We start from the raw sequence: 19,614 nt of genomic DNA, 5'->3' as shown, positions 1-19,614 counted from the left end.
TACCACTTTCAAAAACAGTTCCTCTGACATGTCTTCCTTCTTCCTTAACCGAGGTTTTCCACCCACGGTGGTTGACAGGGCCCTCAACCGTGTCTGACCCATTTCCCGCGCATCCGCCCTCACACCTTCCTCTCCCTCCCAGAACCATGATAGGGTCCCCCTTGTCCTCACTTATCACCCCAACAGCCTCCTCATTCAAAGGACCATCCTCCACCATTTCCGCCAACTCCAGCATGATGCCACCACCAAACACATCTTCCCTTCACACCCCCCTGGCGGCATTCCACAGGGATCGTTCCCTCCAGGACATCCTGGTCCACTCCTCCATCACCCCCTATACCTCAACCCCCTCCCACAGCATCTTCCCATGCAACCGCAGAAGGTGCAACACCTGCCCCTTTACTTCCCCTCTCCTCACCGTCCAAGAGCCCAAACATTCCTTTCAACTGAAGCAGCATTTCATTTGCACTTCCCTCAATTTAGTCTACTGTATTCGCTGCTCCCAATGCGGTTTCCTCTACATCGAAGAGACCAAACACAGACTGGGTTCTTTGGACCAAAGCCAAAGAAGGCTTTGCTTTGCGGAACACCTTCGGTCTGTCCGCAAGCATGACCCAGACCTTCCTATCACTTGCCATTTCAGCACTCCGCCCTGCTCTCATGCCCACATGTCCATCCTTGGCCTGCTGCATTGTTCCAGTGAAGCTCAACGCAAACTGGAGGAACAGCACCTCATCTTCCGACTAGGCGCTTTACAGCCTTCCAGACTGAATATTGAGTTCAACAATTTTAGATCATGAACTCTCTCCTCCATCCCCACCCCCTTTCCGATCCCCCTTTTTTCCAATAATTTATATAGATTTTTCTTTTCCCACCTATTTCCATAATTTTTAAATGTATTTCTATCCATTGTTTTATTTCTACCTTTTAGCCTATTTCAATCCCTTCCCCCCACCCCACCCTCACTAGGGCTGTCTGTACCTTGCTCGTCCTGCTTTCTACCCTTAATGTCACCTATTAGCACATTCTTTAGATAATATCACCACCGTCAACACCTCTTTGTTCTTTTGTCTATGACATCTTTTGGTTATCTCCACCTATCTCTGGCTCTACCTGTCCCACCCCTCCCTTAAACCAGCTTATATTTCACTATTTTTACTTAGTTCTGTTGAACAGTCATACGGACTCGAAACGTTAACTGTGTTCCTCTATGCAGATGCTGTCAGACCTGCTGAGTTTTTCCAGATATTTTTATTTTTATTTTTGTTTTGCCTAAAGAAACTGACTTGACAGAGGGAATGAGAACCAGGATTTAATGATAGAGAGGGAAAACAAGGTGCAGAGAGAATTGGGAGAGACAGGAAGCACCAGAGTGAGAAGTATTAAGGCAAGCTGTGGAGTCAGAGTAAGAGGGAATATGAACATACGAATTAGGAGCAGGAGGAGGCCAATCAGCCCCTCAAGCCTGCTCTGCCATTCCTTAAGATCATGGCTGACCTGAATGTAGCCTCAATCCCACACTCTCGCCTACTCCTGATAACCTTTCACCCCCTTGTTAATCAAGAATCTATCTAGCTTGGCCTTAAAATATTCAGACTCTGCTTCCACCAACTTTTGAGGAAGAGAGCTCCAAAAACTCACAACCCTCAGAGAAAAGATTTCTCCTCATCTCTGTCTTAAATGAGAGACCCCTTATTTTTAAACAGTGACCCCTAGTTCTAGATTCTTCCACATCGTCTCCACATTCATCCTGTCAAGACTCCTCAGGATCTTAAAGTTTTCAATTAAGCTGCCTCTCACTCTTCTAAACTCCAGTGGATACAAGCCTAACCTGTCCAGCCTTTCTTCATAAGATAACCTGACCATTCGTGGTATTAGTCTAGTAAACCTTCTCTGAACTGCTTCTAATGAATTTATATCTTTCTTCAAATAAGGAGACCAGTACTGTACACAATACTCCAGATGTAGTCTCACCAATGCCCTGTACATCTGAAGTATAACCTCCCTACTTATGTAATCAATTTCCCTCACAATAAATGATAACATTTTATTAGCTTTCCTAATTACCTGCTGTACCTGCCATACTAACCCCCTGTGATTCATGCACTAGGACACCCAGATCCCTCTGAATCTCTCACCATTTAGATAATAAGCTTTTTTTATTCTTCCTGCCAAAATGGACAATTTCACATTTGCCCACGTTATACTCCATTTGCCAGATCTTTGCCCACTCATTTAACCTATACATGTCACTTTGCAGACTCCTTATATCCTCTTCACAATTGACTTTCCTACCTATCTTTTTATTGTCAGCAAATTAGCAACCATTCCTTCGGTCCCTTCATCCAAGTCATTTATATAAATTGTAAAAAGCACTGATCCCTGTGACACACCACTCGTCACATCCTGCCAACCAGAAAAAGACCCATTTATACCAACTCTCTGCTTCCTGGTAACTAGCCAATCTTCTATCCATTAGCCCCTACACCATGAGCTTTTATTTTCTGCAATAACTTTTGATGTGGCACTTTATCAAATGCCTTCTGGAAATCTAAGTACAGTACATCCACCGGTTCCCCTTTATCCGCAGCTTGTGACTCCTTCAATGTGACTCCAATGAATTGGTTAAACATGATTTCCCTTTTACAAAATCATGTTGACTCTGCCTGATTACCTTGAATTCTCTAAGTGCTATAACATCTTTAATAAGAGCTTGTAAAATTTTCCCTATGACAGATGTTAGGCTAACTGGCCTACATTTTCTGCTTTCTGTCTCCCTCCCTTTTTGCATAGAGTTATAGTTGCTATTTTCCAATCTAATGGAACCTATGAATGAAATAAGGTCTAGATTGGATTTACACAGCATGTATGTAAATGTACAGAGTGTGGGAAATAAAGTTGCTGGCCTCAGGCACAAATAGCCAAGTGGGAATATGCTGTGATGGTCGAAATGGGAACCTAGCTCAAGAATGGGCAGGGTGAGGTACTCCATATCTCTTGATACAATGTGTTCAGGAGAAATAGGGGAGAAGAAGGAGAAATATGGAAATTTTGATGCAGGAAAAGATCAGAATGCTGGAGAGAGAGGGTGTCTTAGAGGGGTCAAGGGCAAAATCTATTTGGTTAGAGCTAAGAACAATAGAGGTGCCATTAGACTACTGAGTGTATTCTATATGCTACCATCCAGTGGGAAAGATATAGAGGAACACAGTGGCAAAGAAATTAGACACATGCAAAAACTACAGAATAGTTATAATCGGGGGGAGGGGGCGCTTTAATTATCCTAATATACACACTTTAGGGAAGATGGGAAGGCATTTCAGGGGGTACAGAAAATATTTTTTAAATGGTTCTGGGGATGAAGCACTTCAGTTATGAGAAGAGATTGGAGAATCTAGGGCTGCTCTCCTTAGAGAAAAGAAGGTTGAGAGGACAATAGATGGAGGCGTCAAAACAATAAGAGGTCTGGGCAGAGTAAATAGGGAGAAACTGCTTCCATTGGCAGAATGCTCGAGAACCAGTCAACACCAATTCAGGTGAATGGCAAAAGAACCATAGGTGACATGAAGGAAAATGTTTTATATGCATTGAGTGGTTTGCACTGCCTGAGAGTGTGGCGAATGCAAATTCAATCAAGGATTCAAAAAAGGATACTGAATAATTATCTGAAAAAAAATTGCAGAACTACGATTAAAAGGCATGGGAGTTGCTCTTATCTGAGGTGCTCTTGCAGGGGGCCAGCTAGGGACACAATAGGCTGAATGGCCTTATTCTGTGCTTCAGTGATTCTAAAACCATAAGATTGTTTGTCATGGTCATGTCAGGGACCTCAGTGTAGGGGTTTTGAGTGAAATGCTCCTGCAGTTTGAGGTTATAATAATTTCACTGGCGAATATAAAATATTTCGTTCCACATAAATAAAAATCTGCATCCACAGCTGGTCGAATTTCAGCTATTTAAAACCAAGAATATCTGGCTCAAATATATATATGTGTGTGTGTTTGTGTGCCTACATGTTAAACACAAAATGCAAAGGACCCGAAATTCAATGTATTCAGTCATTTTACCCATCAATTTAATCATCATCGGTGAACAGATGATATGATAAACTTCCCATAAGAATAGAAATTGGGTTTCTTGCCCTCCTGGGCTGCTGAGAGGCCGGAACTGTGGGGCCGCGATTAGTTTCCCCCCCAAATCGGACCCAGTTGAAGGTCGGAACCGGTCCGTTGCTCTTCGGGTTCCGGGTCGTAAAACTTTGTGTCGAAATCTCTCTGGACAAAAACTTGGGGTAAAATTAAATAAAAAAAAAAATAAAGAAAGAAAGAAGCAGGTGGTCCGCGTGTAAGATGTGAGGCGATGGACCAGGAAGACGGTTTGAAAAGGGTGGAAGGTAAAACATTGAATAATATCGCAGGGGAGGGGGGAGGGGTTCAGGACATTGAGGCCTTCACAGCCTCAACTCCCAGGCCTGGGATTTGATCCCAAATCCAGTTTCTGTTAACTCCAGAATTCCCAGGTTTGAGGGAAGTTATTTTCAGTCAGATTGTTCCACAAAACTCCTTTCTCTCCCCCACCCCACCACACCACCCTAAGCAGATCACCAGGAATGTCTTAATTTCTTTTATAATCATTTAAGTGGTAACGGTGAGTGTCTGTGTCAGATGTTGGGAATGTGGTTGGGAAGGCATGGGGGCGAAGATCAAATCCACTAAAGCATCCGGAGAGAATAGGTAATGCCGGAAATATTGAAACTTTTCAAAGAAAAATGCACAGCAGGGCAGCCACTGTCTGAAAGAGAAACTCACTACTCATGTCACATGGAATCTTCCATCAGAATTCTGTCCTGAAGATTGGATCACTCTAGCTAGGAGTTAGTAAAACACGATATGCCGAACAGCCTCCTGCGGTACATGTCAAGCACTTTTAAGTTTTCAATCCAGAAACGGATCCCCTTCTCCCCAAATTGTGCTGTAATTATTTTTTTTAACATGTGTTACAGTAAACTGCATAACTAATGTGAAAATTGCCTTATTCATAGGATCACAGACACAAGATTTCTTGGAAATTTCTCCAACAGTGAGTGACGCTTCTCCAGATGGTGTCACTCAGGAAGCCAATGCACAGATGGAAGAGATGCTCGTAATCTCTAGTGAGGGTTCTGTCACTCCAAATGAGATTGAGAAACACAATCAGTCCACTGCTCCTGCCTCGCCAGCAGAGGAGATTGCGGATGCAGCCAAAGCGATGAATGAGCAGGAAGATGCCATGGACGCTTCGCTAAACAGCATGTTTGATACGATTGCCAGTAGCAAGGCTCAGATCAAGAGCCAGCAGAAGGACGAGCCTGATCTTGTGTATGACCAGAAGCTGGGCATCATCAAAGATCTTTTCTGGTGTAAGCCAGTGGTGTTCCTGGAACGTTTTCACAAAATCATCAAAGAAGAGCATCTGATCTGTTTCAATCATATGGCTGGCAACTATGAAGTTACTTTTTACTGTAATGAAATTAAAAAGTCTTCCAAGAAGAAAACTGCCCGAACAAATGTTCGCAACAAGAGGTACGCGGCCCTGCAGCAGCTGATTAAAGGTGATGTGTAAAAAGGTGTTTGTTACTTTTTTCCCGCCTCACCTTTAGGAAGATACTGCGTTTTAATGGTGCTGGCAGCCCCTCCTGTATTTCCCCAACACTATTTCTCACACTAGACAATGAGAATCAAGGAGCAATTCAACCATGGAAGATGTCACATCTGCATGCAATTTTAAAGACACTGATAACGTGATTTAATTTGCTTTTCTTGGGACAATTTTTATTTCTATTGAGCTTTCAGTTTGATTGGATCATATTTTTCTTACTTATGCTAGTGATGTGATGACCTGAAAGGGGTTCATTCTGTTAGTCCATCAAAATAAACATATCCTAACCCAATAATTCAAACCTTTACTTTCCAACAGGGCACCCTTGATATTTCCCTAGGAGTGGACGATATTTCCTCTTCCCTAGTCTTTGGATGTGAGGTCCAATGCCAGTTGTGGTTGTGATCAACTAATATCGCAAACACAACTTATATTTATGTAATGAGTTTAATGTAATAAATAGTCCCGCGTTATAAAACAATTTATGACACCGAGCCTCATAAGGAAATATTAGGTCAGATGACCAATAGCTTGGTCAAAGAGGTAGGTTTTAAGGAGCATCTTAAAGGAGGAAAGTGAGGTAGAGAGCTTGGGACCAGGCAGCTGAATGTTGGAATGATTAAATCAAGAATGCACAAGAGGCCCGAATTCCAATACCTCGGAGGGTTATGGGGCTGGAGGAGATTACAGAGATAGGGGAGGGTGAGATTTGAAAACAAGCTTGAGAATTTTAAAGTCAAGATGTTGCTTGACCACGATCCAATGTCAATCAATGAGCACAGGTAGGGGAACAAGACCGGATGCTAGTTAAAACACCAGCAACAAAGTTTTGGATGATCTCAAGTTTGGAGTGGGAGAATCTAGGAGGCCAGCCAGGAGGGCATTGGAATAGTTGAGTCTAGAGGTAACAAAGTCATAGCTGAGAGTTTCAGCAGCAGATGAGCTGAGTCTTGGCGAAGTCGGGCAATGTTACAGAGGTGGAAATAGGCAATCTTAGTGATGGAGCAAATATAAAGTTGGATGCTCTCTAGCCCTGATAGCTTGGGTAAGATAAATCCTTACCAGGAAATATGAAAAATGTGAAGACTAAATAAGAACATAACTGATATAACATGATGAGCAAGGACACTTAAAACGCAGAAATCGTCAGTTTCACCACATCCTTGTTAGTTACTTTTATAGAAGTGAGTACCACATGAATTGAATATTATTGCATTTATACTTTCCAGCAAAGAACATGCCCTGGTAAAAGGTCACAGACCTGAAACCTTACTCTGTTTCTCTCCACAGATGCTGTCAGACCTGCTGAATTGTCCCAGCATTTCCTGTTTTTATTTTGGATTTCCAGCATCCACTGTATTCTGCTTTTGTGTTAACCTGTAAATAGGGACATTATTTAGCAGTGTTTCTTCCCTTCTGCTCATTCTAATTCTTGATGAATTAATGTCCTTATCCATTTCCTAGGAATACAAAGGTTCCCCCTCTTTAATAAAAGCAAAATACTGTGGATGCTGGAGATCTGAATTAAAAACAGAAAATGCTGGAAAAACTTAGCATGTCTTGCAGCATCTGTGGAGAGAGAAACAAAATTAATGTTTTGAGTCCAATATGACTGTAGAAGAGTCATACAGACTCAAAACTTTCACCCTATTTCTCTCTCCGCAGATGCTGCCAGATCTGCCGAGTTTTTCCAGGACTTTTTGTTTTTGTTTCAAATTTCCCCTCTTTATTTTGTGTGTGTGTTTGTCTAGTGTCAACATGGAGTACTTCCTGGTGAGATAAAAATCGAAGCTCCCTCTAAACTATCTCAGCAATATTTCTCAACTCTACCAGGCTCTCTGAGTGAGCTTGCTAGTTTTGTATCAAACAATTGCAAGTTTTATTGCTGTGGATTTGTATCCAGTAAGAACAGAGATTAAATTCTTTCTCCATTTCACTTGATTAACATCCTTGTTGTGAACAGAAAAAGGAAGAAATTCATCTCGTCATCTGGGCTGGAATCAAAACCAAGTGTTGGATGTGAACACATGATGCCCATTGCTGGACCTCACCTGTTTCACAGTAATTTATAAATAGTCTAATCTATTTAATCTATGCAGATACCTTCACACCCAGTTAGAACCCACTTGTGGCACATCTGTCTACTTTGTTTTTATTATTCATTCACAGGATGTGGGCTTCGCTGGCTGGGCCAGCATTTATTGCCCATCCCTAATTGCCCTTGAGAAGGTGGCGATGAGCTGCCTTCTTGAACCGCTGCAGTCCATGTGGTGTAGGTACACCCACAGTGCTGTTAGGGAGTTCCAGGATTTGACCCAGTGACAGTGAAGGGACGGCAATATATTTCCAAGTCAGGATGGTGAGTGACTTGGAGGGGAACTTCCAGGTGTTGGTGTTCCCATCTATCTGCTGTCCTTGTCCTTCTAGATGGTAGTGGTCGTGGATTTGGAAGGTGCTGTCTAAGGAGTCTTGGTGAATTCCTGCCATGCATTTTGTAGATGGTACACACTGCTGCTACTGTGCGTCAGTGGTGGAGGGAGTGAACATTTGTGGATGTGGTGCCAATCAAGCAGGCTGCTTTGCCCTGGATGGGGTTAAACCTTGAGTGTTGTGGGAGCTGCATTCATCCAAGCAAGTGGGGAATATTCCGCCACACTCCTGACTTGTGCCTTGTAGATGGTGGACAGGCTTTGGGGAGTCAGGAGGTGAGTTACTCGTCGCACGATTCCTAGCCCCTGACCTGCTCTTGTAGCCACGGTATTTATATGGCTAGTCCAGTTCAGTTTCTGGTCAATGGTAACCCCCAGGATGTGATAGTGGGGGATTTAGTGATGGTAGTGCCATTGAACATCGAGGGGCGATGGTTGGATTCTCTCTTGTTGGAGATGGTCATTGTCTGACACTTGTGCCCATGATCTGAACCCATCCTCTCTGAGCATTAGCCTGGGTCTCTGGATTAACAAGCCAGTGACATTACCACTACACCACTGTCTTCTCCCTTTTCCAGGGTGGGAAAAAAATAGACTAACATATTTCTCCTCTCTCTGTATTTTTTTTCTTTTGGATGGGCAATGGTCTGGCTTACGAAACAATTTCCCCTTTCCTGATTCTTGTTTGTGACTAATTGCTAAAGGGAAAATGGACACAATTTTCCATTTTTGCCTTGAGAAATAACCCCAGCAACTTCCCTTTACATTTAAAACCATAGGAAAAATGCAAGAAGTTTACAGCACAGAAAGGGTTCACCTGGCCTATTTTGTGTGTTGAATCTAAAACAAGGCAGCAATCCAATCTTGCTCTCTCCCCAAAGCTCTGCCTCCCCCTCTGCTTCAGCAACGATATGCATATGCATTGTAATTCCTTTAACGTAGAACAACATCCCACTGCATTTCACAGGAGTGATTATCAAACAAAATTTGATGCCGAGCCAAGTAAGGAGATAGTAGGTGATCAGAAACATACGCAAAGAGATTGGTTTTAAAGAGCGTCTTAAAGGATGAGAGAGGCAGAGGAGCTTAGGGAGAGAATTTCAGAACTTAGGGCCCAGGCAGCTGGAAGCAAGGCCACCAGTGGTGGAGCAATTAAAATCAAGGATGTGCCAGAGGCAAGAATTGGAGGAGTAGAGATACCTTGGTGGGGGGGTTGTTGGGGTGGAAGAGGTTTCAACTCTTTACTCTTCCCTTAAAGATGCAATGGCCTATGCCTCAATTGATCTCTGTTAAAAAACATCTCAATCCTCTAACAACTCCCTGCCTAGAGAAATTAATCGTAACCTCTGTTCTTTTTGGTGACAGTTTCAAATTGGCTCATCCCTCATCGTCATTGGCTCGCTAACTGGAAGATATAATCTTTTCCCAATCACTCCATAAAACCCTTTTGTAATTTAAAAAAAAATCCATTAAATCTCCTCTTAGCCTTCTGTACTCTGGTGAAAATTGTTCCAGTCTAATCGTGTATTTTCTCCTCCTTCCCTGGAAGTGTTGGACTACCCTTCCATTAAAGAAAACAGATCTTCATTATAATGTTTACTTGACCATTTTTATGTGTGGGCCATGACAGTGAACGTTGGACCAGTAGAAATCATTTGGACCATCCCCATGCTATCCTGTTTAGATATCTTATGTTTAACTTCTCTTTACATGCGTAGGATTCAAGAGCTTATCTCAGGCCTAATTGATATTTAAACGTGAGTCTTGTAACATTTTTACAGCATTCCTTATAATTCAGAATTAGTCTTTGTCTCTTGAATAAAAGAAAAACACTTGCATTTCTATAGTGACTTTCACAACCTCAGGCCGTCCCAAACTCCTTTGCAGCCAATGAAGTACTTCTGGAATGTTGCAAATGCAGCAGCCAATTTGCGCACAGCAAACTCTCTCAAACAGCAAGGCGATAAATGATCAGAGAATCTGCTTTAGTGATGTTGATAAATATTGGCCAGAAAACTGGGGAGAACTCCCATGATCTCTTCCAAATAGTGCTGTGGGATCTTTTATGTCCATCTGAGAGGGCACTTTAGGCTTCAGTTTAATGTCTCATCCGAAAGACGAAACCTCAACAGTGCAGGACCCCTTCAGCGCTTCCACTGTGTGAGCCAGTCTGGATTTTGTGCTCCAGTCTCTGGAGAATGGACCAATAGATATCTTTGCTAATGTCATGCTTTCTCTTTCCCTACAGATGGGGAATATTTCAGCGATGAGCAGATGCGGACTCGAGATCCTTTGCTCTACGAGCAGTACATTAGACAATACATGACGGAGGAGGAGCTGTTAGCCGAGAACAGCAAAAACTTGAGTAGTGCCATGTGTTTGTCTGACCTGCTGATGAACACTTATCAGGAAAAGATTGTCCAGGAAAGGCTACAGTGGCAACAGGAAAGGGAGGATGCCTGTTTGGAGGAGGAAGAGGAGGATGAAGAGGAAGGTGTGTTTCTGTCTCTGGGTTTTGGACAGGAAAACAAGACTGAACATTGTTCTGTTACTAACATTTTCCCCCTTTTCAAATGAAGGCAGTGACCCTTATGCTTTGCATTGTATCCAGCCCAAGAGGCTACTTGTTACGTGTTAATTCCACACCCAAATGTTGGCAGGCTATTTGAATCTGGGGGCATCACAGCCCAGCCTGCTTATTTGACAATGATCAGGAGCAACCAACCCAATATGAATATTTGTTTCTTAGATTTGGGATACTGATCTCAAACTGAGGGAACAGTAGCATAGTTACTGGACTAATGATCCAGAGACCTGGACTAATGATCCGGCGACATGTGTTCATAAAAACCTTTCTGATTCACTCATGTAGTTTAGGGAAGGGAATCCTTTCCTGGTCTGGCCTGTATGTGATTCCAGATCCAGAGCAATGTGGTTGACTCTTATCTGCCCTCTGAAATGGCCAAGCAAGCCATTCAGTTAAGGGGGTTAGTGATGGGCAACAAATATTGGTCTTGCCAGAGATGCCCACATGCTATGAATGACTTTTTTAAAAATTGTGAATTTTGAGTTGTGACACCGATGCTCCTGATTCCATCCAGATGAGAACTCTGAGTCTAAAGCTGCAGACTGGGTACCCAGTGACGATGAGAGATCCATGCTGAGGGAGGAATTTGTGAGTCGCATGTACCAGCGTTTCCTGGATGGGGAAGACAGAGACTTTGATTACAGGTGACGACCATATACATATATAGAGTAGAATCATACAGCATAGAAAGTGACCATTCATCCCCTTGTGTCTGTGTAAGCTCTTTGAAAGAGAAATCCAATTAGTCCCACTCTCATCTTAATCCAAATTCCTGACCCGAACACATTCCTCCTTCCAAACAATATTCCTCTTCTAAGATTTCGGCTTCTCGCTCCAATAGCCGTTCTCTCTCTGTTGATACCACGATAATTAATACATCTCTAAAGTTTCCCCTCTTGTTCCCTCAGTGTATCGACTATATCTATGCCCCAATCTTGCATTGAGACCACGATTCAGTTCATCGCCTCATGTTCTTCTTCTATCCCCCTCTTCTTTCGATTTCTCCCATTTTACATGGGTTGCTGCGATACTGGTTGATTACCCTTCTGCATCTCCTCTTGTCAGTCACCCATTCCTCTTCCAATCCCACTGCATTTAAGTCTCTTGTCGCAGCAGCTTTCCATCCTGGTCTTAGGCCTTCCTCTTCTCCTTCTTCCTGGGAGTCCCATCTCCATCACTCGCCTCACCAAATTTCCTTTCTCTCTGCAGCAGATGGCCAAACCCATTTCAATCTCTTCTCATTCTTTCCCTGGACTTCAAAACTGTTAAACTCCTTACCTCCTTCAGTCTTCCTTTTTTCCTACTATTTGCCGGTTTTTGGAACCTAAACTTGTCTCCTGACCACTACTCTTCATTTAGCACACCCACTGTCCCATAAAATAATATCCAGCCTATAGGATCTTCCCCTGACCTTTGTGTTTTTGAAAAAAGCACATTATTATTTGTTATCTCTATGTACTCTGGACTATTTTTTATGTAAAAAAAAAAAAAATGCTTGTCAGATTTTGCTCTTCTTGTCTAGAACCTTGAAAATAATCTTTTAGATTAGCCAAAAAGAAACTGTTTATCATTTCACAGCTGCAGCAACAGTGTAATTTGGCAAACTGGCTCGGCATCCTCAAGTCTTTAAAGCATTTTAGGTTGTTTCTGCGTTAAGTAAGCAGTGTGTCAGTGGGTAGCACTCTCACCTCTCAATCAGAAGGTTGTGGGTTCAAGACTGACACTCCACTGCAGTACTGAGAGAGTGCTGCACTGCCAAAAGTGCAGTTTTTCAGGTGAGATGTTAAACTAAGGCCCTTTCTGTTTTCTGGGGGGCGTGTGTAAAAGATCCCATGACACTGTTCAAATCAAGAGTGTTCTCCTCGGTGTCCAGGGCCACTGCTTAACCCTCAATAATGACTATGGGTTTTTTGACAATTGGCTGCGGGAGCTTACTGCACCAAACTTGGCTGCCATGTTTCCTACATTGCAACAGTGACTACACTTTAGAAGGTGAAGTCAATGGCTGTAAAGCACTTTGAGGGCATCCCACTCTATAAATGCAAGTCCTTTCTTTCCACATTTTCCATTATTCACTGTACAGGCTCACGCAAGAGGAATAGCCATTTCGGCAAGCTAGCAAGGAACTGCTGACACTCACGGGCCTTTTACCCTAGAATTTATGGCACTTTAGAGGAGGAGGAAAAGCAAGCTCTGATTAGGAAACCTCCATAACGCTTCCTGTTATTTAAGACGCATTCTGATTTCAGTGCTGTCGACAACAACCCTGACTTTGACAATCTTGACATCGTAAGTCGTGATGAAGAGGAGAGATACTTTGATGAGGAGGAGCCAGTGGAAATTGAAGATATGGAGATGGACAGAGAATGATGGGATTAAACATTCTTCAATTTTCAATTTATATGTTTTTTTTTTACAGTTTTAGATTTAACAGCATTTCCAAGCTCTGTCTTTGCTTTTTCTAGAGACTGTTAATGAAGAACTGGGCAGTTTTGTGTACATCGTATCACCAAAACAATTTCTTCCCCATATTTTTAATAACTGTATAATTGACCAAGATTGTTGTTGTGCTAGATTAAGTTCTATTTAGTTTGATGTATAAAGGAGGGTGGAAACTGCTGATAGGCATGAAACAGATTCCCCTGGTGGCTCAGTGGGGAATTGCACCACCTAGGGGGCAATGAAGCCTTGCTTCCAGGTTTCATTCCTGATCCGTGAGAAGATAGCTGGGGAAAGGATCGCACCCTGCACCTATTATAGGGGTTAGGGTGCTAAAATTAACCAGCTTTTCCCATTCCTCGTTGCTTTCCGGTTGTCCTCTGTTTGTTATATATGAATGTCTGATGAGGTTACCACAGTTGAATATCCTGTCTACACGACGTCTGGATTGAAAGCATGTGTAATCATAAAATTGGCTTGTTGTACACTGTGAAACAATAATATCTCTCTGACACTACTGAGCTTAGTGACTTCTCTAAGCCAGTTCCCTCCAAGATTTGGTTTAGAATATATAGGAGTAAAACAGCCTGAAGAAAGACAAAAATATCCACGTACTCTTCTCCTGAAGGCACTGGCTTGTGTTGGGATACAGTCTCAGGGGGTATCCATTCTTTCTAGTTGGTAATGTGTCCACCGGCAGCTTGGCCATGGGTGTCCTGACCTTAAGTTTGCAGGTGTAGTTTTCAGCAGGGATAGTGATCAGAGTTGAAAACCCTGGCTGCATTTTCCTTTTTCTTTTCATAGATGCATCTACTGCTGACTCGGCTGAGGTCTGCTGACTTGGCTTAGTGTGAGGATTGAACCCAGAGGCTCTTGGTCCCCATGGCTGAGTACAATATCGAGTGTGTACTTAGTATCAAGCCATGAAAGGAGTACTGAGGGATAGGCAGCCCCGTGATGTGGCACAGTGATACTGCAATGAAGTCTGGTCAGCCACTGCAACCTCTTTTTGTGTACCAAATTGCCATCAGGATGAAGTGGGAAGGAACTGAAGAGCTTCCTATCCCCATGAGGGATAGCGCTGTCAACACACAACCGCTCCTTGTGAACGGTTACAAAGCAGCATTGTCAGAGGGGGCTGGGTAGCTCACCCTCACCATGCTGGCAATGGGGCCCCTGGAATAGGAGGTCTCATCTGAAACGTTATCTCTTTCAGAAACTCACTGACCTGGCATTACCAGCAGGTTTGGTTTTCATCTCTGACTTGCTGCCTTTCTTTTCATGTTAACAATGTACTGCACAGAATTAGTGTGGCTAATCACCAACTAGCTTTTTAAACAGTTGAAAGATTCAGACGTCTTTTAGTAAATGTTTTACATTTCATTATTCATCCTGTTGCATTTTTTCCCCCATTTTAACTCCTGTCTACAGAGCGAGGGCTGGTGTGAAGATTGTCCTGTTGTATACAGTACAGTCAGTGGTACAAAGAGGCTGGATTGCTTGTTGGAAAGTCGAAAGGGGCTTAAAGTGTTGTTTCAATCTACCCACGAACTTTTAGTAGCTGGAGATTATTTTCATGGTAATCCAGAGGGGAGGGGGCATTGCTGGCCAGCTGTTGAACGATAGGATTTGGTAAAATAAAAAAGAACTGGCACAAAGCTGTTAGTTTTCTGTGAAAACCCAACTAGTTCACTAATGTCCTTTTAGGGAGGAAACCTATCGTCCTTTCCCTCGGTGCGGGTCCATATGTGACTCCAGTCCCACACCAGCATTGTTGTCTCTTAATTGTCCTCCGAAGTGGCTAAAGAGGACAGGAGGAGGCCACTTAACTCCTCAAGCCTGCTCTGCCATTCAATGGCTGATCTATGACCTAACACTATGAATTCACCTTTGCCCCATATCCCTCAATAGCTTTCATTAACAAAAATCTATCAATCTCAATTTTAAAATTAACAATTGATCCAGCATCAGTTGTCATTTGTGGAAGAGTGTTCCAAACTTCCACCAGCTTTTATATGTAGAAGTGCTTCCCAATTTTATTTCTGAAAGATTGACTTTTTTGGGGGATATGGTGGTGTAGTGGTAATGTCACTGGACTAGGAATCCAGGGGCCGAGGCTAATGCTCTGGGAACATGGGTTCAAATCCCACCACAACAGCTGGTGGAATTTAAATTCAATTAATAAAATCTGGAATTGAAAGCTAGTCTCAGTAATGATGACCATGGCAACCATCAATGACTGTCATACAAGCCTATCTGGTTCACTAACTTCCTTTAGGGAAGGAAATCTGCCACCCTTACCTGGTCTGGTCTGGTCTGGCCTGGCCTGGCCTACATATGACTCCAGCCCCACAGCAACTCTTAACTGCCTTCTGAAATGGCAATCAAGGACAATTAGGGATGGGCAACAAATGCTGGCTCCTACATCTCATGGAAAAAAAATATTGATGCTATACCTCCTACTTCTAGACTTCCCAACTAGCAGAAATAGTTTCCCTCCATCTACCATACCCGTTTCCCTTAATATCTTGAAAACTATATAAAACGTTTACAAGCTGTTCAAGAGTTGCAACGGCAGCCCCATGTCCTGAGAGTGGATTTTTTTAATATACCCCTTAAAAAGTTCAGTTTCATCCAACAGATTCTCTTTTCGCCAATTCATTTGTACAGCAGTCTCATTGAGCATTAGCATTTGTATCGTGTGTCACTTATAAGATTCCACTTGAATTCCAAAATTACTTAAAATTTGGGTGTTTCACCCCCGAAAGATGAGTAAATGGGGAGGGAAGGGGAGGTGGGGGAACTTCACGAGGAGTTGTTAGAAGACAGTATAGAAGAGATAAATCTATAATATTACTAACTAAACCCAACACCATGGGACAAGAACTGAAGAAAGGCGAGGGTGTGGTGTATGTTGGAAGGCTCTTTGCACAGGCGAAACATGTGGACTGGCTACACTTAGGATAATGCAGTTAAAAGCTTGGAAATCATTGAAGAAACTGATGCTGTGCTGAGGGTCTGTGCTTTTTTTTCTTGGTGATTTAATCAAGAATGGTCGAATTATCTTTCTCATCAATATCTATTTTATGCTCTAACACTGGAGTGCTCTTAATGACTCTGAGCAGAAGAGGTTGGCAGGAGAGAGCAAGCGAGGGGAAATCCATTTGCTGCTCCTACTCGCTTCTGAGTGGATCCTGCTGGAAAGTAAGTGGGAGAGTGGATGCTAGACAAAGGCAGGGTGTGGCTTGACTGTGATGCCCCTCACGGTGGAATATTTGTTGACAGTCACTGCCTAGTCTCTCAGGTGGAGAACGCTCACTACAACCAGTTCCTGAGGGACTGGAACCCACCAAGAATCGCCACCTTCAGAAGCGGAGGAAAGGAGGGGAGTCAAGATTTTATTGAAATTGCTTCTAACAGGAATTGTTTGCTTACAGTTCTCTGAAGGTTTATTTAAGGTGTAGGCAGTACTGGGTGAGATTTTAACTCATTCAAAATCCATCCACTGGCACAGAGTTAAAATTGGGCTCAGTATATCTGAATCCTGCAAAGCTCCACAAAGTGAAGGTTGTTTTTTACCCCCTCATGTTGAAGAAATCTGGGGTATTGTTTGACACACATACCGATTTCCAGAGATTAAAATAAAAAGCTTTCCGAAACAGCAATTTCTCAGTCTTCCTTCTTGTATCTTTCTTCCTTACTTTGGACCAGAAGACTTTTCATTTAGCTGCTTTACTGAACGTGCAGGGATCATTAAAGCTTCTCCAAAGCCGGCTCTTGTGGTTTTTTTTAGATATTTATTTTGTAAATTTGAAAGCAAATTTTATACTGTAGACCATTGTCCCCAGATGGAAATTCCCCAGTTTTGGCTGCACAAATTCCAGACTCAAATATCCATCAACAGTGGTACTGTATCAGATTGTAAAGTAAACAGCATCCTCCTTGATTAGTACTGAATGTTGCTGAAACGAGAGACGTTGCTGAAACTTTGTACTCATCAGGACAAGTGCAAGAACGCCAAATTTCAAATGATCGCAACAATTTATACTGCAGGAGAAAGGGTGCCGATTGGTTGGCAAGTCAAATCTGGCTGAGTTGTGGCCATGGAGAAAGCAACAGGGAACTACAGGCTCCCCAAACTCCCCAAAATTTGGCGTTCTTGCATTTGTCCTGATGCGTGCAAGCCAAAGAGCTTTAGCAACATGTCTCTCTTTTCAGAAATATTCAAGTTCTGTACTACCAAGCAACAATTAGTATTGAGGCATTTCAAGTGCATACAAAATACTTGGATAGAAACTTTGAACTGTTGTAACCTACAGGACTACAGACCAAGAGCTGGACAGTGGGACCAAGCTGGATAGCTCTTTTACAGCTGGCACAGACATGAGCTGTAAATCTTTCTATGTTTGCCCCATTGTTTTTCAGATAGCAGATCACTGGAAGATAAAGATCTCAGTGTACGTTATTATAATCAGTGCCATTGATTACGAGCATTAAGATCAAATGCTGTTATTACGTAGGATTGCAGATTCCTTTTCGATGTTTTGTTCTATGACCTATGTTATGTGTTAAAAAAAAACTGGTGGCCAACCTCATAAGATGCTAATGGACTTCTAGACCCTATAGTCAAGATCACTGATTACTGGGAATGGTAGAATAGTGCTATTGTTGCAGGACCAGTAATTGAGAGGCCTGGACTAATGATTTGGAGACAAAAGTTTAAACTCAACCGTGGCAGTTAGGGAATTTAGATTCAGTTAATTAAATAAATCTCTAATAAAACCAAGTCTCAGTAATGGTGACTGTGCAACTACCAGATCGTCATTAAAAACCCATCTGGTTCACTAATGCCTTTTAAGGAAGAAACTCTGCCCCCTTCCTTGTTCTGGCCTTTTTGTTACTCCAGATCATAGCAATGTAGTTGACTCTTAACTGCCCTCTGAAATGGTCTAGAAAGCCCCTCAGTGGCTTCAAGAAGGTGACTCACCACTACCACCTCAAGGCCAATTAGGGATGGGCAATAAATGCTGACTTTGCCACTGACATCCAGGTCCTGTGAATGAATTTTTAAAAAATTAACTTACAGTGACCAAATAAGTCAAATCTAATTTTCATCGTATTCTTAGAATCGAGTTATATTTTAAGGATTCCTGCAATTCCACCTGCTGTTTCATGAAAAGACATAGCATCCTTTTATAACCCTGCACAAGTACACTTCAAAAGGATCTTTTCCTGTCAAATAAGATGGTAAATTATAATTTATAGTTTAAAAAAACAATATGCATAGAACTCAATACTTTTTGTCTAAAAATGAAGTCAAAATCTAAACATTAAAAGTTGAAATTTGAATTTTGTATCCTCGTGTTGCTGTCTCTGAGTTTGGACAGCTCCACAAAACTAGCTACGTAGGACACATTGTATGACATTGTCTCAAATGCTCGAGTGTGTTACAGCCTTTCTGAAATTTGCCACGTAACCTATAAATCACTAGAATGGACAGACAGGACTCAGAATTAACATCTTACCTAAGGAACATTATGTACAACTTCAAGATCCTGTTTTGAGTCTCTGAAGTAGGACTTGAACTTACAACATTATGAATTAGCAAAGGGAGTGCTTGAGTTACATCGGACACTTCCTTCACAAACATCATTGTGGAAATCTGAAACTCACTCTGCCAAAGGCTGTTGAGATTGATAGATTTTTGTTGGGCAAGTGTATTAAGGAAAAGATATGGAACTAAGGTGGGCAGATGGAGTTAAGATACAGATCAGCCATATCTAATTGAATGGCAGAAAAGATTCAAACGGCTAAATGATCTTCTGTTCCCGGTTATTGTCCCTGGTTACCCTGTTGTTAGGACCAGGCTGGGTTGCTGGGGGTCACTCGTCTAGTTGCCAGGGTCTCCAGACCGAAGTTAGGGCGTGGCTTGGTTGTCAGGGTCACTGGTCTGGTTTTCAGAACTACTGGTCTGGTAGCTAGATTCATTGGCTTGGTTCATATGTTTACTGTCTGGTTTCTAAGGTCATTGGTTTGGTTGCTAGGGCCTGGTCTGGTTGCTATGGTCACTGTCTGTTATATAGGGCCTGGTCTGGTTGCTAAAAGGTCACTGCTGGTCTCGAGAGCCTGGTCTGGTTAATAGTGTCACTGGTCTGTTATCTAGGGTCTGGCCATTGGTCTGGTTGCTAGGGTCTAGTCTGGTTTCTACAGTCACTGGTCTGTTATCTAGGGTCTGGCCTGGCCACTGGTCTGGTTACTAGGGTCTGGTCTGGTTGCTACGGTCACTGTCTGTTATCTTGGGCCTGGCCTGGCCACTGGTCTGGTTGCTACGGTCACTGTCTGTTATCGAGGATCTGGCCTGGCCTCTGGTCTGGTTACTAGGGCCTGGCTTGAGCTGGTTACTAGGGTCTGGTCTGTTATCTAGGGTCTGGCCTGGCCACTGGTCTGGTTACTAGGGTCTGGTCTGGTTGACACAGTCACTGGTCTGTTATCTAGGGCCTGGCCTGGCCACTGGTCTGGTTA

The 19,614-nt window shown here is 42.7% G+C and overlaps 1 protein-coding gene across 2 annotated transcripts; it reads left to right on the top strand.

The window, feature by feature from the left end:
- Nucleotides 1-4,173: 4,173 nt before the first annotated feature.
- Nucleotides 4,174-14,482, top strand: ccdc97 (coiled-coil domain containing 97). Of its 2 annotated transcripts, none has more exons than XM_078533188.1 (5): nucleotides 4,174-4,291; nucleotides 5,042-5,590; nucleotides 10,315-10,560; nucleotides 11,168-11,297; nucleotides 12,903-14,482. In XM_078533188.1, exons 2-5 carry the CDS (start codon nucleotides 5,128-5,130, stop codon nucleotides 13,021-13,023), a joined length of 960 nt encoding a protein of 319 aa, XP_078389314.1. In that variant the 5' UTR covers nucleotides 4,174-4,291; nucleotides 5,042-5,127; the 3' UTR covers nucleotides 13,024-14,482. The 2 variants fall into 2 exon arrangements, with proteins under 2 accessions (XP_078389314.1, XP_078389313.1); XM_078533187.1 differs by having other exon boundaries at nucleotides 4,195-4,393.
- Nucleotides 14,483-19,614: the final 5,132 nt, after the last annotated feature.

Source organism: Cetorhinus maximus, chromosome 32, assembly GCF_964194155.1.
Source record: "Cetorhinus maximus chromosome 32, sCetMax3.hap1.1, whole genome shotgun sequence".
In the NCBI taxonomy this organism is placed as follows: Eukaryota; Metazoa; Chordata; class Chondrichthyes; order Lamniformes; family Cetorhinidae; genus Cetorhinus; species Cetorhinus maximus.
This window is presented reverse-complemented; position numbering and strand designations above follow the sequence as displayed.

Excerpts from the sequence above, each read along its gene's own strand:
- ccdc97 (XM_078533187.1), top strand. The coding sequence starts at position 4,360 with ATGGACCAGGAAGACGGTTTGAAAAGGGTGGAAG. Across the intron at positions 10,561-11,167 it reads AGAGGAGGATGAAGAGGAAG|ATGAGAACTCTGAGTCTAAA; the intron begins GTGTGTTTCTGT and ends GATTCCATCCAG. Across the intron at positions 11,298-12,902 it reads GACAGAGACTTTGATTACAG|TGCTGTCGACAACAACCCTG; the intron begins GTGACGACCATA and ends TTCTGATTTCAG.